Genomic DNA, 24,681 nt, shown 5'->3' on the forward strand with positions numbered 1-24,681 from the left:
CTTTAACCATTAGCCTGTTTCACCATAAGCACTACACTTACATTGTCCCTGCAGCCACTGAATGAAACAGCTCAATAGGGATTCTTCCAGAGGCCAAAGTGAGTAACTTTGTCACATCAGTAGTCCACTCAGTGTGATCTAATGCATTCTACCTCTACTGCCTTACAGTGCTTACAGCACAAGAAAAATTAGTTCACTATAGATGCTTGCCCAGTATGCCCCACAAGATTATTTTTGAGAAATACTTAATAACAGCAGACAGGTAAAAACACAAGTCTTTTATGCCTTTTACAGCTGGAAAAATAAGCTTATGAGAAAAATCAATCAGCTATGCATCAGTATCAGCTGATTTTTGGTTGAAATATGCAACTGGTATCATTATTAGTTCTGTACTAGTTTGGCTAGGATGTAACCTTCATTCATTTTATGAAAATTTCATTTAAAATATCCTAATTCTGAATTAGCCTGGTTCACTGTAAAATACATTAGGAGTAAAGATGGGAAAATCAATCAGCTATGTATTACAATCAGCTAGTATTTAGTTAAACTATGCGACCAGCTTTCAAACATTTATTTGAGAGCCAATCAGATCATATTTTCAAGTTAAGCTCCTCAGTCAGGACATTGTAGTTCCTTTTTCAGTCACTATATGGAACAACGAAGGTTACACCATATTTTATCATATCTTAATAAAATTTATATATGTGTAAAACGTGTAAAACGAAGGTGTCTCGTGGGGGAGGCAGAATAGATATTTAAAATAGCACTAACCAGATTCTAATCTCAACAGTACACCACTCAACATATACAGTAAATATCAGACCATGATGGAGTCAATCAACACCACTAACTACACAAAACAGTAAACAATGCCAACAATTTAACCACAACCAAAAGTAGATCAGCAACAGTCAGAAAGCTAAAGAAAGAATGACGTTTAGAAAAAAGTGATGAAAGTTTTAGAGCTAGAGAGTTTGACAGCATTCTATATGTAATTGTTTTTAAAAATCAAAGTATATTTTATCTTGATAGATGACACAGAATATTACAGAAGCCCTGCAGGATGATGCATCAGCTATCTCGTCTGAAAAGTTTAACACAGCATCCTGTCCTCAATCGGCATCAGCCCTAAAAACACTGATTAGTCAGTCCTAAACTTGTATGTCTCATTTTGCCATGATAAATGCTGAGCAACTTGCACATCTAACTGTTTGCCAAATGCACATTCCACTTTAATAAAGTGTTACAATACAAATCTAAAATGGCAATGGCTGGGGTACATTATTGACAAATGAATTCAGAAAGTTGCACAGTGCACCTCAAGCTTAGCCAAACGGATACCTGTGGTATTTGGCTGGCATTTACAAATGTAGCTTCGAGATCGGGGGCGAGCAAAATGGAAGAAAGGATGAAGGAAGACGTAGCAATTAAGGGAAACCTCAGCTCCACTGCCTCCCTCAAATCCAGGCTGGGTTATGTAAGACTCATAGGGCATGAGACAGTACCATCCATCACCAACCTGCAAATTACCACCACTCTTGCACATTTGTGTGTTTGTAATAAGCAAAGTAAAAAAAAAAAAAACACACAATCTCACGCTCCTTAGCACACATAAAAGAGGAAAAAGAGCAGTAATTTAAAAAAGCTCTACTTATAACGAACAAATCAATTCAATAAGTCTGACATTCATACGGCATACATACAAAATACAGCATAGTCTCACTCTTATTCTCCTGTGATAAATGAACACGTTAATGCAAAAGTGATGAGGGTGAGATGCAGAATGCGAAAAGGGTTTTCAAACAGAAGATTAAACACTAGACAATGCTGCTGGTTTTATGTGTAAATAGAAGTCTGCTTGCAAATGTCTGCAGCACAGCACGAGGACATTCTACTTCACAATTAAGCCACCCTATAAAAGAACTCACTGATGTCACTTAATTGTATCTGCAGGCTATGTTGCTCCATATTCTCTGCTGGATCATATCAGTCAAATGAACATATTCCACATCTGGCCCCAATCAAATCACCAAAGGGCTTTTTTAAAGTCACTGTCAAACAACCCCCTACCTCAGCCACCACATCTCTCGCTCTCTCTCTCTCTCTCTCTCTCTCTCTCACACACACACACACACACACACACACACACACTTGCACATGCACAGATATTCTCGCAAAGCAGAGCCTAAATGACATCCTGGTTTGAACTCTACTCTGACAGGGCATTCAGTTGTCAGCAAGCATGAGTGTTAGTCTTGATATCTGGGCACAACGGAATTGACAGAGAAATGGGACAAGATGAAAAATGCCACAGTTAATCAGCATATTCACTAAGTGAGTGAGTTGTGTAGGCCTTCAGGGATAGGCTGTCACCAAATGACCAGTCATCAGAGACCTTTAATACCTTTAATGGTGATGTCATGCCATAAAAAGCATGATAATTGCCTAAGAGGAATGGAAAATTTAATCCATCCATACAATGTTACAAATCACATTTATGGCATACACTGACATACCAAATTACTTTTGCCATGTTCTATGGAAACTGACCTGTGGGATATACCTGTGGGGCCTCCTGCATAGAGTGTGAATGTGCTTTCTGTCAGAATCTTTTGTCTGTATGTACGGACAATTCTAGCCAGATGCCGCCAGTCACAATCTAACTGTCACCCATCGCTATTACAGTAATTGTTGGTGGTAATCAGTAATGTCACATAGTTACTTAGTAATCTGACCATTTTTTTTTGTAACGAGTAATGTAACACGTTACTATTTCCAATCCAGTAATGAGATTAAAATTTCTTATCCAAGTTACTGTGCGTTATTTTTTTTGTTATTTTCCTTAGTAACAAGCTATTGTAGGGTCCGGCTAAACACGTTGAAAGGATGGATGAGAAAGACGTTTACATTTGTTGGGAAAGTAAGGGATTAATGCTGAGAAACATATGCATTCTGGGAATTGTAGTGTGGGTGTGTAGTCATGTAGGTGCTGCATTAAGGTGCAGAACATTAAGTTCTCTCTCTCTCTCTTGTTCATTTGTGTTTTGGCACGGTCACTCTTTTTATTTTCACGACCAAACCATAAATGCCCAGTACTTCTCTTTAACCCAGTTTCTGCTCATCTTTCTGCTGGAAAAGAACCAAAGTTTGAGTTTTACCCCAGAGCAGGTGGAGGGGAAATGGAGCCAATGGAGCTACGGGGGAAACTACCCCCCTAAGCATCTCGACCTCGGTCATGGCAGTAATCAGGATAAAGGAACACAGTCGTCGTTTTTTTTGCTGGAACTTACAATAGCACTCTATGCTGAACACACACACACACACATTCACACTGCGAGCCCCCCTCTCTTTCTCTCCACCTCACACACACACTCACACATTGAGTGTGTATCAGTTAAAGATGTTCAATATCCACAATAAACAATAAACCATATTCTTGTAATTTTAAGACATTTTATGCCACTGATACAATGTTATGGTATTATAATAGCATAATAATGCTATTACATTCTTTATAAAAAATATTATATGTATTAGAATAGCTTTTTTAATTTACTGGTCTCTTCTTGCTAAGTAAACAAAATTGGCAATATCAAGTCAGGCCATGTCCACATTTTGTATTAAAAGTCATTAATATAATCATGAGAGGCCTCACTTGAACTCCAATAATTTACATTGCCTTGCCATGAGCATGCTGACCAGTGTTCAGTGTATAGTCATTTAATGTAGAAGCTGTCAATTACATTATTCATAAATCACCAGTGTGTCCTACCTCACACAAAAAAGACAATACTTTCATAACACGGTTCTTTATATCACTTGCCGATAATTCTATAATTCACATGATTGTAATGAAAAAAATATTTTTTTATTAAGAAATGCCATGCTTGTAATACAGTTGTACTAAACTAATTTGTCACAATAACATTAGTAATTCAGAAACTGTATGTTCCTGCCTATTGCATGAGTTGTATTTAAAACTGGTTATTAATGAATTTAATTGTGATTATATGTGTATGATTTAATTTAATAATGTCCAGATCACGCAATACTTCCACTGTAAGTACTGTTATTTTACAGTCTCTCCACGATTTAGAGAGCTCTAACAGGAATGCTCTGAATGTAGGATATATAGTAGAAACATTCCCTTTGGGCTACTATAAAAAATAGCCTCTTGTCACTTCTGCTTGAACAGCCACGAAAAACAAAGGGAGGAAAGCTTATTTTTTTCAGGAAACTTTTCCAGCCCATCTACCTGTCCCTCATGGATCGCAGGCACCTTTTATACATGAACTTTTGTCACAGAGTCTCACATACACTGTCACTTAAAAGACCCTTTGGAATGATAGGATGTCTCCCCGCCCCAGCCCCTCAAAATTGTCTGCTAGCATTCTCCACCATGATTGTGTTAAGCTGTCCACTGACATTATGTTTGGGGCGGTTCATGAAGACATGGTGACACTTTGTATGTTTTAGAGGAAGCATGTGCTACTCTTTACCCTCCGAGTTTGGAAGTATTTTCAAGTATTTAAGCAGTATGTTCTGTTGAAAGCAGTCTATTTTGTACTTGGTTTGCTTTTTACTGTATAGCTCTTAATTGTGTATTTTTGCAGTTTATCTGCATGCACCAAATGCTTAGCATTTTAGTATTGTGGTAGATTTGTTTGATACATTACTGCATTTTATGTTGCATTAATGATTTTGTTACTGTTATTTACAAAACAGACCAAAGTGTACTCTGAAACTGTTCAAATGTAACATTTATTTTGTTGCAGTAGAATATTCTTAAAATTAATAAAAAACATAATACAAAGAACATCGTTATCCCAAAAATATCCTGAAATATCTCTATTTTAGGGCCAAATCACCCACCCCCAATTAAGTAGTGCATGGTATTGTACTACCTAGTTGGGGAGTAACCTGGGTAGAGCTGGGGAGAGCTAAATCATAACTAACCACCAGCAAATTCGAATTTATTAGTGTTCTTCTCATACACTGAGATTATTTCCAGATTTTGCAGAATTCTTTTCCTCTCAGATAGTCACCAGAGCCGCAGATGGGAAGTTGGAGTATGTTTGGATCTCTTTGGGCAAAAGCATACTGTTTGTTATGGCTCTGGCTCATTAGGTTTGGCCTTAGCTACTGCCAGTGTAACAGAGCCCCCTGGTGTGGTAATTGCTGGACTCCTGCCAGAACCTTCCAAGCCATCTGATGCTCTTATGCTTCAGTGCAGGTGCTGCAAATAGTGTCTGACTGTGACTATCAGACCATGGTGAGTTTTAGGCCCACCTACTGACAGTTGTACTCAGTACAACTGAAAGAATATGTACTTTGGGATTTGTGTTTAGTGAGGTCTAAGCTTATAGTCCAAGTCACAAAGTGCTCTGCTAACGCAACAATGCAAATGTGTGGATCGATTTCCCACACCCATGCATTTTCTATAGCACTTAAATAAACCACTTTGCAAGCAACACTTTCAGAACTTGTCATCACTTCAACCGTCTTGTGAATCCAGAAATAAACGTCTTAAGTCTGTCTCGTGGCAGCCGTAGCATTTTTCAGCATCTGTCCCACATTAGTTCTTCTTCACTGAAGCTTAGATGTGTTTTGTTCAAAAGTGCTAAAAAGGAAAGAAAACGCTTAAGGCTCTGTGACTCAACAGCATAACGTGACCTTTGTGAGTGCTGCCACTCTCAGTCAAACAAGCATCTTTTTTATGTGGTAAAGTCCTGGCATCCAGTGCTAGACATTATTTTACACTGTTTACTTGATCCTTGTGAGTGTGGTCCTTCACAAAAGAGTGAAATCTGCTTGGTACACTTGATTAATTGGTCTAAAGCTCCTAAATTAGGAAATTAGAACAACACATTGATTCACCCAGAGTTCACTACATGAAGCCAGTAATATATCTCTGTATTGCTGTACGACTTCCACCAATCATAATATAATTACATTGTTTTGAAAATCTTAATGCATAATAGATAAACACCACTGAGTGCTTAGATATAATATATAGTATTATGAGATACGATCTAGCCTTTGTGTGCATATAAACATTTTAAACCTCAATTTAGATTTAACTTTACAGGAGATGGAACATTTTAAACTTAAAATGAAAGAATCTGTTATTTTGAATCTTTAAATGTTCACACAATGCAAAACAGAGGAGTAGTTTTTAAATGGTTTTGTCAACAGTAAAGTTATGTTGAACATGCTATTATGTTGTGTTTTCTGCTCCCAACACACATAAATGAGCAAAGCATCTCCTTGACAAGAGAAAATGGGTCATTATTAACCAGTAAAGCAAGTTTAAAGCTGTTTACAACTGGTCAATCTAGTGACAATAGTAAAAAGATGCTGACGAACTTGTCTATTCCACAATATACTGTGCAAAAATGAATGAAAAATTTGTAAAAAATTTATCTTATCCTGATGAATTACAACCTTAATCTAAAAATAATATGAAGGGGTTATATTCTACATCAGGTGTTAAGCAGTGCAAAGGCCAAAATGTTATATCTGTTGTAAATTATGTTTTTCAATACTGTATAGATTTTTTTGAAACACAATAATGATTGTTTACATTTTGGCATCAGACTGTGGTTAATTTTGTGTTAAGTTTTATTAAGCAAACTATATAGCAGTGAAGTAGATCCTACTGTTGAATAAATATTCCTTTTACTCAAATTATATAAACATTGTAGTTTCTTTTCATACTTTAACTGTTTTTCCTTAAATTTGATTTAAACAATTACAAAATGGTTTATTATTATATAAACAATTCAAATATAAACATAAATATATAGAACATCTAGAGAAAAGCAGCCATTTTATGCTCCAAGTTTGCACTCAGTGCCTTGTTGTAAATATAAAATTCAAGGACACATTTGCATAAGGTCAGACTCACTGAGCAGATTTTCCACTAACCTTCCATTTAAAAATGTGTGTAACGGCTGCTTACTTTTGATTAGAGACTATTAATAATTTATAATGAGGGGCAAATTGCAATAATTTGATCATTTTTAAACTATCATGAATGACCTTCTCAGTACACACTCATTTAGAAAAAAATAACTTTCCTCTACATGCATAGAACATGTTTCTGGTCTAACATCAGAAGCTAACAACTAGAGATGGAAGGATCAATCAGCAACGCATTGGTAATGCGTGACTTTCAGCAAGTCTGAGATCAGCCAATAACTAAGCCGTCTTAGAGGGCTAGTCATGCTATTCAATCAATTTTCAGCGAGTTGCTGCAGCGTTGCACAAGGTCAAAGGTTCACAGTTCTTTGTTCAACCACAAGATGCCAATACTGACCTCCTTTACAATTAAGATCCCTATTAAAACCAATGTGGAAATCTGTGCTCTGGGATAAAATGTGGAGAAAATCAGTCTCACACATTTGTAGAATATGTAAAATTCATGGGTCTCACAGGGGAATCAAAGTAAAGACTTTAACACCACTGACTAGATACCCCTATCATGAGTCATTCACTCAAGGCCTATGTCCAAATTAAAATAAAACCCCAAATAACTGCCTTATGATTTTTTTTAGGTCATATTTAAGCAACACAACAATTATTTAAAGCCATTACATGTATTGGATGCTTAGACCCTGAGGGAAAATTGAGAATCTTCATAATCTTTAGGCAAACAGGAACAGGAAAACTTATCTGGAGATCAAAAATGGTTGCTTGATCTCACTCCAGAGGCTAGTTATCAATTTCTGTGTGGAAAAGCCAAGGGATTTCCTGTATCCAGGTGCCAAACAGGAGGCAAGACCAAACTTCCCTTTGTAAAGGCGATGTGCCAACCAGGAGCAGAGTGATCAATTTGAGAACCTAACTAATTTCCAGTCGGCCAGTGGGCAACAAAAAGTTATGTAAAGAAATGCAAAATGCAATATTTATTATAGTTTTAATAATAATAATTAATATAAATTTGCTGGGTAATGCATCACTAGCATCCACCAACCCCTGAGAAGTGTAACTGGTGTGCCTGCTTTTCCCACTGCCTATTCAACACCTCCCACTCAAAGTAATAACACGCCTACAGCATAGACGTGCATTGTCATTGTTTAATAAAAAGAAAAAGAAAGAAAAACGATGAGCTGTGTGTTGCTTCCACTGGAAGATGAAAAATACTAATTACAGGCAGAAGATTTTTTCCTAAAGTTAAGAGATGTAAACAGTACAACCACATTATTGACTCAGCTAAATGAAAAAAAAACTGTGCTTCTGCAGTGACCATTATCCCTTGTGTACATTGATCACATTGATAGAATTGATTCTAGCCAAAATCATTGCACTTAAAAGCTGGAAGCCTGAGGAAGGACCAAGAGATATAAGCTACTACAGCTTTTATGTAGCTACAGTAACGTAACTAGGATGTAATGTAGTTGTAATTGCATTGCAGTTTTGTTCAATATTTCTGGCAAGAAATATTTAGTCAAAAGTGGCATTTTTAATATTATTTTGTTATAACCTACAAAGTTAGTTACAGTGTGCTATGTGAGGGTGCGAAACCAAAGTGTGTTCTTTAATCAATGCCACATGAAATTATTATTTGTTTTGTCGTTTTGAATGTTAATGTTATGTAAATGAAAATCAATACCGATACATAGCCAAACGTTCATCCCAGCATCCCTATCCCTATCAGCTATGTTCACACTACAAGCCCGAAACAAGCCAAATGTGCAAACGTTGATATGTTTATGCACTTCGCCTTAACAAAGATGTGAAAAATGAGGAAACCAATCACTAGGGCTGTGTATTGCTAGGAACTTGGCAATATGATACTCACCACAATACAGGGGATATGATTCAATATGTTGGGATATATTGCAATACTACAAGCATAGCAATATATTGCGACGGTATAAATTAAATTTCAGGAAAAAAATTCTAGTATAAAATCAAACTATCATGATTACAAAATCTGAATAAAAGAAAAGCTCACTTTTTATCCAATCAGAACAGTGGGATCTAAACCCCTGTTTGACACCAATCTTTATCAGTAAACATTAAAACTGTGGTTTTGAAAGTCAATGCATTTTCCAGAACAACATTTTGATATTAAACATATTGACCTCTACCAGTCACTAGTCATATATCAGTTATAATAACACTCAATATGAAGCAATCTTGGAATGTGCATCATTCATATGCTTTTCATCATTACATGATTCCTATTGTTTCAGGATAACAACTTTCTATCCATCTACCTACCTAACCAACCTGTCTATTAACTTTTTTTTTCTTATTTTCTTTATATTGGCTTTGTAAGAATTTGTATTTACTTCAGGAAATGCATATATAATTATCTATGCTAACCCAGAACAGATTTCAAGACATACAAAACACATACATGGTATTTTTCAGTAATAATACATTTTTGAATTGTGTCCCCTTTGGCCACAAGGTCCAGTGATCACTTTCTTAAATAAAGAAATAGAGACACTGAGAAGACATGCTTAAACTCTTGAGTCTGCTTTTCTTTTTCTATGAGAAAGTCCTTCTTCTACCCTTTCGTGCCCCAAGAGCCAGTGATTAACTGTAGAGGTCAGCCTCTGTGAACTTGACAGGACTGTTAAAAACTTAATGATGAGAAATGAGGCTTCAAGTTTTTTTTTTTACTTCCCTAAAGACTTGAATCCCACTTTTCCTGTTTCATACGGCTTACCGAGTGTATGTGAGTCACAAAAAACGGTACCTTATGAGCTGCATGATTGTCCTTGCCTATTTGTCCGTGTTGTAAATTACCAAATAATTAGCTCCTTTTAGTGGAAATCTTTTGGACTGTTGCATATTTAGCAGTGCACCTCTCTTGAGGAAAGGCTGTGTCTCATGAGAGTTTAGACAAAACAATGACCTTAAACTAATCAAACAGCATTATTCAGGGTGTGCCTTGTAGATACAGTACCATGACCCACTTTGATAATGCTGGAGGGCAATATGACAGTTTCTCAACTTGCACTGTGTAAATAGCCTAAAAGACTTAAATATGGTAAATGTGCTAATAGAAATTGAAGGAACCAGAACCATATGTATTATATGTTCTGTACCAACTCATAAAATGATCAGTATGTCACCAGATATCAAGGAACCACTGGCATTTTTATACAGCAGTACTTTTTCTGTATGTTCTTCTTTGAATTATCTGCTACAAATTGGAAATCTGTTTGTGTTTTAGCCTCTGAAACCACTCACTGCCCATTTCCCTGTCCTATTTCCACACCCCAGGTTTCCAGGTATGGAACACAACAGTAGGCAGAGGTTACCTGTTAACACTAAGGTATTTTATGTTGCAGAATATATCCAGAATACGTGCCAACTATGTGTAAGATGATTTTTTTTATATTACTATGGTTAAATTATTTGAATCAAGGATACATATCAAGCACAAACAAAATAATAAAAATATTTGTTCCGCCCTAGAATATATACAGTATTGAGAGAGCTGAGTTTCCATACATGGGTTTGACTTTATCTTTAGACAACTGCAAAAAAAAACATCACCACAGAAAAGCTGGCCATAAAAAACTACATGAAAAACACATATTCTTCATGGCTCCTTTCAGTTGGCAACTGTTTTATAAACTCATAAAATTGCTGCTTGTCATATCGTACTGCGCTGCTCCTGGTGTGTGCTTATCCCTCATCATGTCTGCTTATTTCAAGACAACAATGCCCTGAATAATGATACACACCAAGCAAATTAAAAAGCTCTTTCATGAAGCTCCACAATACAGTGAATTTCCTTCCAAGGGCTTTCCAATCACTAGATACTAACATTGCTGAATCTTTATGAGATGTTCTGTGGTCCAGTACATTTTAAGCTGCTTCATGAATCAAACATATGGAAGATTTTTGTTTTAATTCTTCTTAATAAATGATTTGAAGACCTGCTGCACACAACTCTTGTGCAGTTCCAAGAAAGACTGAAGCTCATTTAAAGGTAGCATTGTTAGGTATATGCAATTAATATTTGGCTTTGATAAGTGTTGCCATCATAGTAATATCTAATGGAAAAAATATAAGAGAGGTGAATGCATATCACTAAAGTTATACACATTGCATTCCATAGTAGGATCCAGTTAGACCCTGCATAACAACTGATTCCATATGTTTACATATTAGGATCCCTTCCATAGCAAGTTTCAAATTAATTAACATTTAAATTAGTCATTAATCTCCTAGGGTTTTGAATGGAATATCTGAAAAAAAGTGTATCATTTTCCATAGCTTTTAGAGAGCTGTGAGCAATTTCCTGTAAAACGCCACTAAAATATAAGCAAACAACTAATATACAACACTAGCAGCACAACATTACTCATTCACCCTTTAATTATTGTATGGCCACATACAATAATTACATTTCATTTTGTACAAATGTGGTTCTGTTTATGGGTGTGTGTGTTCTATTAAAGACGGAAGAAGCGAAGACTCTCTGCAGTCTCTGGTGGCAGTCTCTAATGTCATCATGGATTTTTGGATGCTTTAAAGTGCCACACACACACACTATCATATTACAGATCTATGTAAGATCTGCTGGGTCAGTAGTGCATATATGGTGGCAGGCTGCATGGTGAGTATGTAATATTTAGTGGGGAAACAGAGTTTCAGCATCAAACACACTGAAATCACACTGGAACACTGATCCACTGATACAGGCTGCAACACATGTACTACTGCAACTAACTGCATCAGTTTAACTAATCACATGTTTACAGAGTAGATAAAGTCATATCGTATTGGTAATAAATTATTACCGACTGTAAAAACTGTGATGTCAGTCTGGGGGGAGGCAGAGTCACATGACTGTGGGTCTCAGAAACAAACCAACAGACTGCAAATGCAAGTCACAAACCAGTTTTCATTAACAAATTAAGAACCCAAAATAACCAAAACATTTTAAGTATATAAAGCAAACTACACTTTTAAGTCTTTCTCTTTAATATCCCAGGCTCCCACTCACAGGTCTCTCTCTCGCTGGCCCCTCCAACTTGGAGGCAACATCTCTCTCCTGTGACAAGAGCTGTGCTTTAATAGTGCTGGGGTTCCGTCCGTTATTAAGGGAGAAAGCTACCTAGCCCAAATTAGGGTTGAACTCATCTTGGCTTGCTATACACTATAATGTCTACTAGTACATCTCAAATTAATTGAACGTCATAAAAAGGTTTAGCAAAGGTAAATGGACATATTTTATAGCCGATCAGATCACATTGGGTAGTTAAGGATTACAGCAGCTCTGTGTGTCTTACCCTGCGTTCACACTGGAAAGCGACAAAAAGACAGGCGACCATTTATTCCCTATGGCAGGGGGCGATTTGTCGCCGCGACACGCGAGAGGCGACAAGCTACAAAGCGACAGAGCGACAAGCGACACAGAGCTGAATTTTTCTCAACTTTACGCAAATGAATTATGACGCAGTGAAGCGACATTCCAACCTGATTGGCTTCTAGCTTTTCTTTGGACCTATCACATACAAGGCGGTCCGACATCCTCAAGCTTCTGCTCTCTGAATTTCTATTTTTTTTCCTTGTTCATTCTGGAGAATAAAGTGGCCAAGCGATTCTTTTTTTGTGCCTTTTTTCTTGTCGGAGGCTGGACCATGGTACACGCATGCGTTGAGCTTGACACGCCCACAAGCGACAAATGCAGGGCGACACAAGTGACTTATCGCGTTCCGGTGTGAACGCAGGGTAACTGTTGGGGCTGCTCAGTCACAGGAAGCTGCAATACTTCCTTCAGCCATTAGAAACTCCGGAGCTAGAGCACGGCTTGTTAGCAGCCAGTCCAAGCTGCTGTCTCAGCTCAGCCAGTCTGAAGTTTGTTTTTCCCTCAGTTTGAATGAATAAGATAAACACGCCTTTAAGGAAAAGTAAATAAAGAAATTTAACCCCACTAGCAGGATATCGCTCTCATCAGTGCATCTTTCCACCCATTCAATGAGTAGCAGAGCTACAAACACCGCTAACCACGAAAACAGGTTGAGACTACATGTACCTGTTTTTTTTTTTTTTTTAATGCCTGTTTTGCAGAATTGGCATCTAGGTAAACATAATAAATAAATAAATAAATATTCCATTTTAAACTCAAAAAGTCATTATTCTACTATATATATATCTATACTGTGAAACATATATTTGGGTGAGTAAAGCTCCTCCATTTATTAACATGCCCCAGCAGAGAGTGAGAGGTTCGCTAGTTGCTAGCAGCTCTAAAATCGCAATGGCGATAGTTGTAGCCATGTAGGTTTATCATGACAGAGCCAGTGGGAAAATAGTAAAAACCCATGTTGGAGCAACAAGAACTATTAAAATAGATCGGGAGTGATCAGGTGAATTATCAGGCAAGCCTTCTTCCAATAGCGAGAGCTAAAGGGCTGTTTGTAAGTAGCACTGGGATGATTTCTCTCTCTTTGTGCTTTCACTATGGTAGTCATTGTTTGTAAAAATGTTTGTTTGACTGTTTTATGAATGTGGTATGTTGCTGGATAGCAATGTGGCTAGTAGAAATGTTTGTTAGTTAGTTAGTTAGTTAGCTTGCTGGCTAAACATTGTTGTACTAGTCGTGTTTACTAACCATAAAAACTCACAAAACTACTTCGTTGAGACTTGCAGACTGAAGGAAGAGTGGAGAGGCCCGGAATCCAAGGTGTCTGGAGACCATTGTCACATTTCTGCAGTGCATGATGTTTTGGGTGCCATTTTAACCTGCTGGTGTAGACTAAATTCAACTGTGTACCAAGAGATTTTAGATCCATTCTTACTTCCATCTGCTGACAAGCTTTATGAAGAAGCCATTTTTTTATTCCACCAGGACTTAGAACATTCCCACTGCACCAACATTGCTACCAAGTTGTTTGCTGACCATGGCTTAACTGTGTTTGATTGGTCAACCAACTCTTCTGTAGTGACCCAGAGTTAATCTTTAGGGTATTGTGAAGAGGTATCAGACAAGCTGAAGGCCACTACCAGAGCAAACTGGGCTTTAGTAACATCTCAGTGGTGCAGACGCTGACTGCCTCCATGCTATTCCACACTGATTAATTAGTTTGTTTTAAAATAACCCCAATCGATCATTTAGTGTGTAGAAGAACATGTTTGTCAGAAGTTGGACATTCCTATATTGAAAAAAATTAACCAAATGAACAAAAAGCCTTAAAATATGTCTAATGAATCTAAAATATATGCCATTTTACCATTTTGTTTTTCATTTTAACAATTAAATTATAAACCAAACAAAAACAACAAAAAATCATACATTTTTTATGATGCACTGATCATTTTCATGCCAAAAAATAGCATGCCACTTTAAATTACATAATAAGAATCATTACAGTGCACACACAGTTCTGCAACTGCAGGTGTTTTAGATAATTACTGCAGCATAGTAATGAGTATTATTCTGCAGATTACCATGTACTATGGGACCAAACTGCAGACTAGATTCTTGAAAGGTATCCAAACAATATCTGATGAACAAATTCACTTTTATTATGAATATCAGTTTTACTTGAAAACACCAAAAAAATACATTTTTTACAAATGTTTTTTACTAGAGGGGTAACTACTGGATGCATTTTAAAACAAACTTCAAACCATACTGCCATTTAAATACAGTATTTTTGGGCTTTTTTTCGCTTTTAAAAATGTTTAAATCAAGAATGCTGGACACGCATACTAAACACAATGGGAGTGTGAGTTGCATAATTATGTTTCAGTAAAACAGATATGATAAATGCATGCTAATGAAATCAGTGTTCAGCTTAAGCAGTACACAGACAGGGGACAGCAATGCTGACCTTCTGTAACCTCATTATGCATTTATTATGCAGAACCGTTCACTGAAGTCAGCTATTTTCTCCAAATTATATCCACCTAAATAAGTTCATGGCCCAGTCAGCACCAGAAAAACCTTCGCAGTTTAGGTAAATATAAAGTGCAGAAATATCCATCAGTTTTGGACTTTATAATTAGCTCTTACAGCAGAATGTGGTACAATAACGGATCCTCGCTTTTAATCTGACTCTACTGTGGCAACATTATTTAAAATGACACCAAGACAAATCTTAGATTTGTAATGACCTTGTTAAACGGAATGACAGAATGAGTAAAAGTGTCCGCAGTGACTGTACTGTGAGCAAACCATTCAAACCCTGAGAATGGTCGTTAAAATGCAATGTGTCTGTGTGACAACTGTGCCATTTCTTTCTCCTGATAATCTGATTCATTACCCTTATGGAAAGGAAAGCTTCTGTTAAAATCACCTCTATCCGTAAACGTTATGGTTGCAGGGACAAGGGCATCAGTCACGATGAAGGGCTAAAATGGACTATGTTCTTTGAAATTGAATTTCAAGCCTCATTTCTGCTTAGCTAATCCCTCATTCACACACTATCAGTCCCGAGTAATTTTAAACGATTTTGCCCTCATCAAGCTAGATTACAAGCCAAGTGCCAAAAAAATCAACAGTGGCATGACACTGAACTGGTCTCTTAAAATATTCTTATTATTTCTACACTAGGTATTAAATATATCATATAGTTCTATAGTTAGAGTTAATGCGCTGTGATAAAACAAAAAAACTAAAATATCTAACAGATCCTACAACCTTTCCCTAAAGCATTTGCCTTAAAATGTATTGAAGTGAAACAGTAGTTGGGATCTTCTTTGAGCCAGCTGATAATTTTTGTTTAATGATAGTAGTTTGGAGTGGTGTTGGAAGTGGGATTGGAAAGTAGTAAATGTACTATTAGTGGCTAATTTTATTTTCAAAGAAAATTACAAGAAAAACAAGTATCCCCCCTTTTTTAAACGATTGTGTGCACCGGGGGCAGGGATGTGAACTTAAAAATCTACAGAAAAATTAAACACTAGGGCTGTGTAACACCAAGATTTTGCGAATGCAGGGGCTGCAAGTCCGTACATTGCATTAAAAAAGCAATATTTTAAATGTGTCAATTGTCAAAAAAAGATAGAGAAAAGTAAAAGAAAAGCTTACAATTTATGCAGACAGCAGGATCTGAAGACTTTAAGAAGTATTTAAGAAGTATAACACTGCTATTTAGTGGTCAGAGTTTAAACAACACACAAAAAGAACCAATGTGGGATATCTGTTTTCACATGTAAACTAAAAATTAAAAATGGACAGGCCAATTTCAAATTCTATCCCAGACTGTATTTTAGTCTGACAAACTGGAGACATATTTGGCCACAAAATGGAAATGTATGTGGCTAAAATTGTATTAGGATCCAATCCAAACACTAGTCATATAAGTAACTGAAAATAAAGCTTATGAAATATAACGGCATCACACAGGTATTTTAATACGAATGCTATTTAATGGCGGTTTAAGATTATATATGACTGTCTGGGTCAACCCACTCTTCAACACCACCATACCTAAATAAGTCAAAAAAGAACTGCACAGATGTGCATATGTCACACACTGGTGTTAAAATTCCAGTGTATATGATTGAAAAAACAAAAATAACCTTAACGCTGGTCAAGTGATGGAGTGGACTAAGGAGTGAAGACATTCAAGTGACATCATCTGGGGAGAATTCAATCAACTGAGGTAAACAGCATTTAGAGGTAGTGGGACTGTGTAGGGACATATGTGGAAAAAAAGAAAATCCAACTAGAAGGGGTTTGACCAGGAAGGAAACATTTTAAGAAACCATAATAAAAATATGACAGAGTGGCCCTCAATCGTAAGTATGAAGCAGAGTAATGTTTTGAATCTATATGTTGTCTATTATATTCTGTGTACTAATAGAATCCTGTTAATGTATGCATGCATACACAACCAGTCCAATTTCAATCCAAGCAATCAATTTGTTTGCGTGTGTGTGAGTTGTGGGAGAGCTGTAATTTACATGTGTAATTTACTGCTGTTCTTAATGTTGTTCTCAACTGTTGTCATACGTTTGAGGCACCTGGCCGATTATAGCAGGAATTGCTCTCATTAGCGTGGCCTCGGGAGAGATGTGTGGCTGCTAAAGCTTGCCTCAGGGAATGCAATTAATTTTGCATGCTAATCTCAGCATTACATCCAAGAGGTCTGACAACCTACAGAAGCACCTAGAAGTGCACTATCAGATGTATAATGTATCAAAGTTGTTTGGCCAGAGAGTCTTTTCAGAGCTGCTAAGATCAAATAACAATCTATTCCAGACAGTAATGAGGTTTACCTTCCACTTGTTTTGAATAAGTTAGATAATTGAGCAAGATGAAAGAAGGTATGCAAGGTGAAGGTAGAAAATTAGTCTGCCATTTTTCCACTTTACCTTCACATTCTTCTGATCAGAGACTTTGAATTGACTCTCTGTGCAGGGAATTCAGCACCTATTAGGTATAAAATGCCTAATAAATATATCATGATGTCAAGTAAACAAGTATTTCAACCAACATTCTGGTCTTTATTCTGGTCTCATCTTATTTTATCTCACTAAATCCTGGTGGACTGTACGAGGACAATGTGTTGGAGTTTTGTGTGTGTTGTGTGTGTGTGTGTGTGTGTGTCCAGAAACACTTTATCGTGCTAATGTTTACATTTTACTGCTTAATTAACAACCTAAAGCCTGAATTAATTACAGGGACTGGATGGAACTTAAAAAAAATTACAATAATTTTAAAAACAACATTATGATCACTTCCATGAAGCAGGCAATGTTATCTTTTGTCTAAACTAGTCTTAGTCACTATATTTAAAGCATTAAAAAATTTTATCTGGATTTTGCAAACAATCCTGCTAATGCAAATCCACAGAAACTAAAGCTTTTTCTATTCCAGTTTAACAATTTCACAATTTACACATTTTACAGTCTAAATGTTGTTCTTTGCCACTTTGTGACACATTGTGAAAACAAGCAGGGCTGAAAAATAGCATTTCTGCTAGGTCAGATGTGTTACCTCTTGGGTGTGTTGTACTGGGTCTGAATAAATGTTTCTGAGTTTGACCTGAACTAACAAGACCTACTGGAACAAGGACATTTTTTTCATTCTAAGACTCTTTTTAAGGACTCTGAATGTAGCAGCAGAGCAGAGTTAAGGCATGAATTACACAGATTACACTTAACGCAGTGTTATTTAAATGATGACATAATTGTTTATATTCTAAAATAAACAAACATTATTACCTTTGAAAGAAACTTTCAAAACCAATGAAAAAAATTTAATAACTTTAAAACTAATCATTTTCAATTTATGCATTCCTTCCATTTCAAACACTCCCGTTTGCTCCATTAATCTATTTGCACATTACCAGGCAGAAGTGATCTAAATCTGATGTTTTGTCTGAATGTGACCGATGTTCTGTCAGAGGACATACAAAATCTTTTCAAATCAGATTTGAGTCACCTGCATATTTGTCCCTAGATAAGATCGGATATGCCACTGATTTGTGAGCATGCAACATGTGTGTAAATGGTCAGATCTTATTGCATGTGTCTTTTTGTCTGTGCACATTGCTGGTGGAGACCAAAGGAAAGTCTGCAGGAAAATCTGTTCACTTGGCTGTCATCTATGCATCCCCAAAAGGCAGTTAATTCCAGTCACACAAGACCAGGCCAAGACAAGACCTTTGATCTCTATAAACTTGGAAGAGATCAAAATCCTAGAAACTGGCAGTAAAATAACATGTATTAATATATTTTCAATCACTGATAAAATCTATTAAAACCTCGTTTATATTTTTTGTATCGTTTGATTCATGTACCAAATGTAGATCCATTGACATTACCGAAAGCAAGAGGTTACTTATATTTGTGAATGTGAGCAAGATATTCAAATCTGATCTGAGCAAACAAATCTGAATTGACTAATGAGAATTGTAATGTAAAAGTAGCCTGAGTTGCTTCTAAAACATTTAGTTCTATCTGTGTCTGATGTCTCAAAATAGCCTTTGACAGTGATGACACTTATTCCTTTTGCTTACAATTGTATGTTCCCAACTGACAGCACAGTTGAATTAGCTGTGCCATTTGATTCTCTGCACTCAATTCAGTACCTTATCAGTCATGCAACCCCTGCCAGATTCACTGACTGGTTCTATTTCACTCAATAAGCTTTTCCTGTTAACGGGATATTCGGTTATCATTGCTGATCCCAAGCCTTTTCTTCTGTGATTTGATAGGTTTACTTACTAGCACAAGAGTAGTAGAATTGTGGCTGAAAAACATTATATTTCTCTTTGATTTTCTTAACCAGTATTTTTTAACCATCTTAACCATCTATGCTTTAAAAATATGAATCAACCAAATCAACCAAATACTAATAGGTATGTCATAATTCATATGATGTGTTAATCTGCTTTAATCTGTTGAAAATGTTTAAACAGAAGAGTGGCATGAAAAAAATTGGCTTCCACAGAAACATGGGTCTACATTAGCTAGCCTTTCTTCCCTTTCTGCACCAGTGCTGAGAGGGTGTATTGATTAAGACTGCAATGCGACGCTTCATTCAGTCTGACTCCATAATGGGAAATGGGAGTGGTAATAACGGCAAGATGAATCTGGCAAATTTGCACACTTTATGCATGAGGGCACACACACTAACACACTAGTTTAGATAGTCTTTTTCTGGTTCATGTCAGCAGTATCTAGTTCAAGACCTACTACTACTACTGTGTGATCAGGTCTGGTACAGCAATGTTCCTTTTGGCACCAAGACCATGAGACATACAGGATGATTGATGGGGGCATTACCTCTGGCCTTTTGGATGGGGGCTTGTCATTTACGTGACCATTACAAACGCTCATTAACTCAAACGGCTTGTACTGGCTCTTTTCCTTCTCTGGCATGAATAATTCACTTGAATATTTCACTTTCCTGAGAGGAGTGGCTTTTAAAATATACATGGACAGGCTTGTGAAACTGAGGTAAAGAAGAGCACAGGTGAACAGGACTACCATCTGACACTGTACAGATATGTTTATAAGAGTACAGATATAGATTTTGTTACTTTACAGGCATGTGAGTATTTTCGGTGTGTAAGCATGTAGTGACTAGAGAATAAAACTGTCTGCCAAAGAGCTCTAGAGCTTTAAAACTTATTCCAAGCCGACTGGGCTTTTGGTTGTTCTTACTTTAATGTAAAAAGACTGCATGTCTTTACAGCTTTTTTGTGTGTGTCTTTAAATGCACACCATTTGCATTTTATATGTTTTAAAATGTTTTAAAAAGTTGATAAACATTTACATAAAACATGACCAGAAAATATCCTAAACAATTCAGAAAGTTAATGCTAACCAACATGTTTTCCAGAAGCTTGCTAAACTTGAGAAGAAAATGCAAAGATAGGGCTGTGACGAGACACAAATGTCATGAGAAGAGAAGAGACACGATACTGGGTTCACGAGAACGAGACGAGATTTAAAAATAAAATTTTAAAGAAAACGTCAAAAATGAAAAATGGCTTGAAAACTAGAGTTTTATTTGACACTAACAATAAGAGTAATGATATAAAAATATGATGTATAAATCAATATTAATATGAAAAGAGCTATTAGAATGTGTATTGTTATCGGCAGTTTTGTATCCGAATCGGATCAGAACAGAAAAAGTGTGTCTCGGCCCATCACTACACACAATGCTGCCAAGCTGGAAGGATGTAGGCTAGGTAGTTATTCCCCCAAGACACATAAAGCAACAGTGCATTTTTCAAGCTGCTACTTGTGCACTGTTGCTGCACAAATTAACACATATGGAGAAGAACACTACCTGCCCTTTTCTGTTACAGTAACTAATGGTTGCCCATGATTGGCTTGCATTGTACTGTGTGATGGAGAAGAGAAAAGGCCATCAGACCCACCCAGAGAGAGATAGATTACACTTTCTCTCAGACATGGATGACTGAGGTGTCACAGATTGTACCTGAAATATGGTGAAAATTTAGTTATTAAAAAGTCTTTAATAGTTGTGCAATTTTAATATTAATACTTACACAATACTGTATGAGTGAAATTATCTGTTTTTTATGACTATGAGATAATAATAATTATTATTATTATTATTATTATTATTATTATTATTATTATTATTATTATTATCCCTCATAATGCTTTAGATTTCTTACCGGTGTTCTCTTCAGTGCTAACCAGTGTGAGATGTATTTAAAAGTGAGCCAGACATCCCTGGTTATGACAAGGACACAGACCATCAAAAGAAAATAACAGTTTCATTTCATTAAAAGATAACATTAATTAAATTTTAATATTAATTAAATTAACATTTAATTTGAAAACCCTTTCACAGAAATGTCCATTCATTCATCCTAACACTTTTGACACCTTCTCTAAATTAGCAACATGCGTTACACAAATGAACATTTCATCACAGCACCAATAGGGTATATGTATTCACAAAAAGTTGTAACTGTAAAACTGATCATTTTGAAGTCTCTTAGTTAGTGATAAATATAGTCAAAATATACAAATAAATACAACAATAATGTAAAAAAAAACTTTTCATTGGGACAGATGATTTTTTTTAGTTTAGAACAGCTGACAGAAAGTTTTGGGATGGCTCTGGGATGGTTATTAAAAAGGTTTGTCTGGAGCCCCAAGTACTTTAGAACAGAGTTCTAATTATATTTTATAATTTTTTTTTTTTAACACAGTATATATATTTTTTTCTAAAGAACTTATTTAAGGCATGTGGCACTGCCTTATTACAAACACAAAAAAAAATAGTATTTTGAATATGGGTGAAAAATTCTGCCCTTCTGAAGAACCATCAAGACTCATGAAGATCAAAAATTTTCAGATCAAAACATCTGTTCAAAACCAACACATTTTCTATGCAGACAATTAAGTTTGATATCATTGTGCAATTCCTAGACATATAACTATGTAGAGTACTTTCAAAAACTATTACATCATGTATATCATCCCACTGATCCTTTAACAAACATAACACACACTATTCATCACCTCAAAGGCACAGTATATAACACCCAGTCTGCATTATAGCCCATTATGCTCAAGAGTGCTTCCTATGTCTGCAAGAACAGTGTGAAACGATCTAAAAGCTTTCACAGTCAACATAGTCTCAAGTGTCTGAATCACCCAAGCAAATATTACAATAAACATTAAACGTACATGGAAGTGTTAAATCATATCCTGAATCACTATCCCCTCCAAAGCAAGCAGATGAAATCATGGCATGCTTTTGTTACTTAAAACTGTGAATCCCATCATCTGATGAACACAAACCCCATTTTGTTTATCCTATTACAAGCAAGCTATATTTAGTGTGTGTATTAGACACTCAATAATTAATGAGACATGAAACAAGATAACCTGGTAGCAGCATCTTGGGAGCCAATGGAAGAAAGAACTGCTGTGTCTATCCATCTAATAATAGCATTTTAATTAGACCAGACAATTCATAATTGATCTAGATATTAGAGTACATGTATACTGTGGGTGAAGCATAGTGAGAAATTGTTACCTACTACAATTGAATTCATTGATCATCATTAGTAGATGATGATCAGTCATTAGTGGATGTTGACCAGTTCAGTGCCTCAAGGGGGCATTGATTGGCAACCATTATGCAATCACATTGCATAATGGTAATCTACTGAATATTTTTAAACACTATTTAGCATATTACCTGCTACCTCACATCTGGAACATTGTAAAAGCATAACATTGCAACTGTTTTGTTGTAACAACATTATAGTTATGTTTAGGCTGAACCGACTAAGCCCATTCTTTGTTCACTGCTATTTTACAACTGAATGTAGCAGCATGAAAAAAGCTAAAATCTCACCTTAAACAGCCGCAGGATGTTGGCCACCATGATGGAGACGGAACTTGAGGAAGCGCCGATCACACCCACAATCTTGTCTGGCTTAGCAAAGCTGGGTTGCTCTCCACCAGCGCAGCGCACATCTAAAGGGTCACGCTCAATAAGTGCCTGCACAAAGGTGAGCGACTGCTCCAGAGCATAGGTGTCCCGTGAACAGGTGTCCAGGATGCGAGCACCCAGTGTGATGTTGGGCAGCAGGTCAGGGTCCTTGTTGATGAGGTCAATGGCGAATAGCATGGCCTCTAAACGATGTATGCCTTTTTCCTTCTTCAGCTCACCGCAGGGGGCACCACGCTCCCCTCGGGCATGGACTGGGAAGAGGCCTCCCAGGATAATGTCACCATCTAGTCTAACGGAATGAGCGTATTCAGGAGTTGGGGGGGTGAGGGGGTCTGGGCGCTGGGTGATGGAGCAGGTCACCACTGTCAGCATAAAAAGGCAGCTGTGCCACATCGAGTTCCTCGCCATGACAATGCAAGGTTAAGGTATATAAGAAGACAAGCAAGCAGGAGTGTGGGCGGTCTGTCAGTCGTGGTGCAGTTACTGCAGCATGTGGTCAGTATGAAAGGGCCGTACAAAGTGAATGGAATCACCAGTACACCTGCCCTGGGGGAGGAGGTCCCAAGGTAAAGTGATCATTCTCTGCGGTTTCGAAAACATAAGGTCGGTCATCTGTGAGTTCAGGTCAGTGGAGTGCTGTGTCTGAGAATGCAGTGGTATATTAGGCAATCAATGGCCTAGCAAGAGTGACCTTCACTACAGAATTCACAGACCCCTGGGACTCTGTAAAAGAAGAAGAGTAAAGAAATGAATCTCCAAGCATCACCTTAAAAAAAAGTGCCACTGTTGGTTAAAGGCACCAAAGAATTAATTCATTGAGTAATTTAAGTTGTTAAAAAGTCTTTGTTACGAGGCATTCTTATATTTCAATAAATAAAGATAATGTGCCATTAATTGTTTTTTTTTTCTTTTACCCTTTTTCACTAATCCTTAAACAGGAAGGGTGAGGACAAGAACACATGTGAAGTCAGCTACCACATCTTTTAAAGTGATACTAGTGCAGCATCACTGGGAATCCAACATGCTTGGAGGAAAGCACCAGATCTCCAGCTCTGATACATCAGCTAACAGATGCCTGCGCTAGCCAGCAGTGTAAGTGATTGGTGGAGAGAGCACCATCTATCGATAAAGAGCGAGCACTGCCAATTGTACTCTACAGTGTTACACAGGGCTGTTGCATTCTAATGCTCCTTTACCTTTTCTAGGGCAAGCAGGGCTTTTGCTTTTGGACTGTGTGTATGTCAGTTTTAGAGATACAAATAAAAAGATTCAGGATTTGAGCTTTGCAATAAGGGCCAATTTAAAAAAAAATCATTCTAGGGGGAATTCATGGAGTTATCTACATTTTGGCAAAATTTGATTTTGCAATTAAAGGGGATAGAGGAAGATCAGATACCATTCTAGAAAAATGTACTGGCCTAAATCAGAAACACAATTCTAAAATGTTCTTTAACAATACATTCATGTCTGTATTTGTGACCCTGGTTTCTGTCACCACCGCTGTAAAGAAATTAGTAACTCAATTTCTGTAATCATCTCACGTCTCAAAATGAAACACTGGAATTTGTAATATTTCTTGTCCCCCTGCAAACCCACACTTACACGAACATGCACACAGTATAGAGTCTTGGGATTTCAGTTTTGGGTTTCAGTCTGTCAATTGCAATTACAAAATATAGAATATTATACATTTATAACATACAGAATAATGCAAAATATAGTATATCTTAACACACATACACAGACATACACAAATATATAGGTAAAGAGAGAGAGAACATTTAAATCCACAAAAA

At 36.7% G+C, this 24,681-nt stretch overlaps 1 protein-coding gene across 2 annotated transcripts in view; it reads right to left on the bottom strand.

Moving 5' to 3' along the window:
• grm8b (glutamate receptor, metabotropic 8b) overlaps positions 1-24,681 on the bottom strand; it is a 168,351-nt gene that overhangs the window by 142,327 nt on the left and 1,343 nt on the right. For both annotated transcript variants that reach the window (XM_049474599.1, XM_049474600.1), the window contains exon 2: positions 22,787-23,608. In XM_049474599.1, coding sequence (XP_049330556.1) covers positions 22,787-23,293 — 507 coding nt within the window. In that variant the 5' untranslated portion in view covers positions 23,294-23,608. The remainder of the gene's footprint in view (positions 1-22,786; positions 23,609-24,681) is intronic.

Source organism: Astyanax mexicanus, chromosome 2 (assembly GCF_023375975.1).
Source record: "Astyanax mexicanus isolate ESR-SI-001 chromosome 2, AstMex3_surface, whole genome shotgun sequence".
Classification (NCBI taxonomy): Eukaryota; Metazoa; Chordata; class Actinopteri; order Characiformes; family Acestrorhamphidae; genus Astyanax; species Astyanax mexicanus.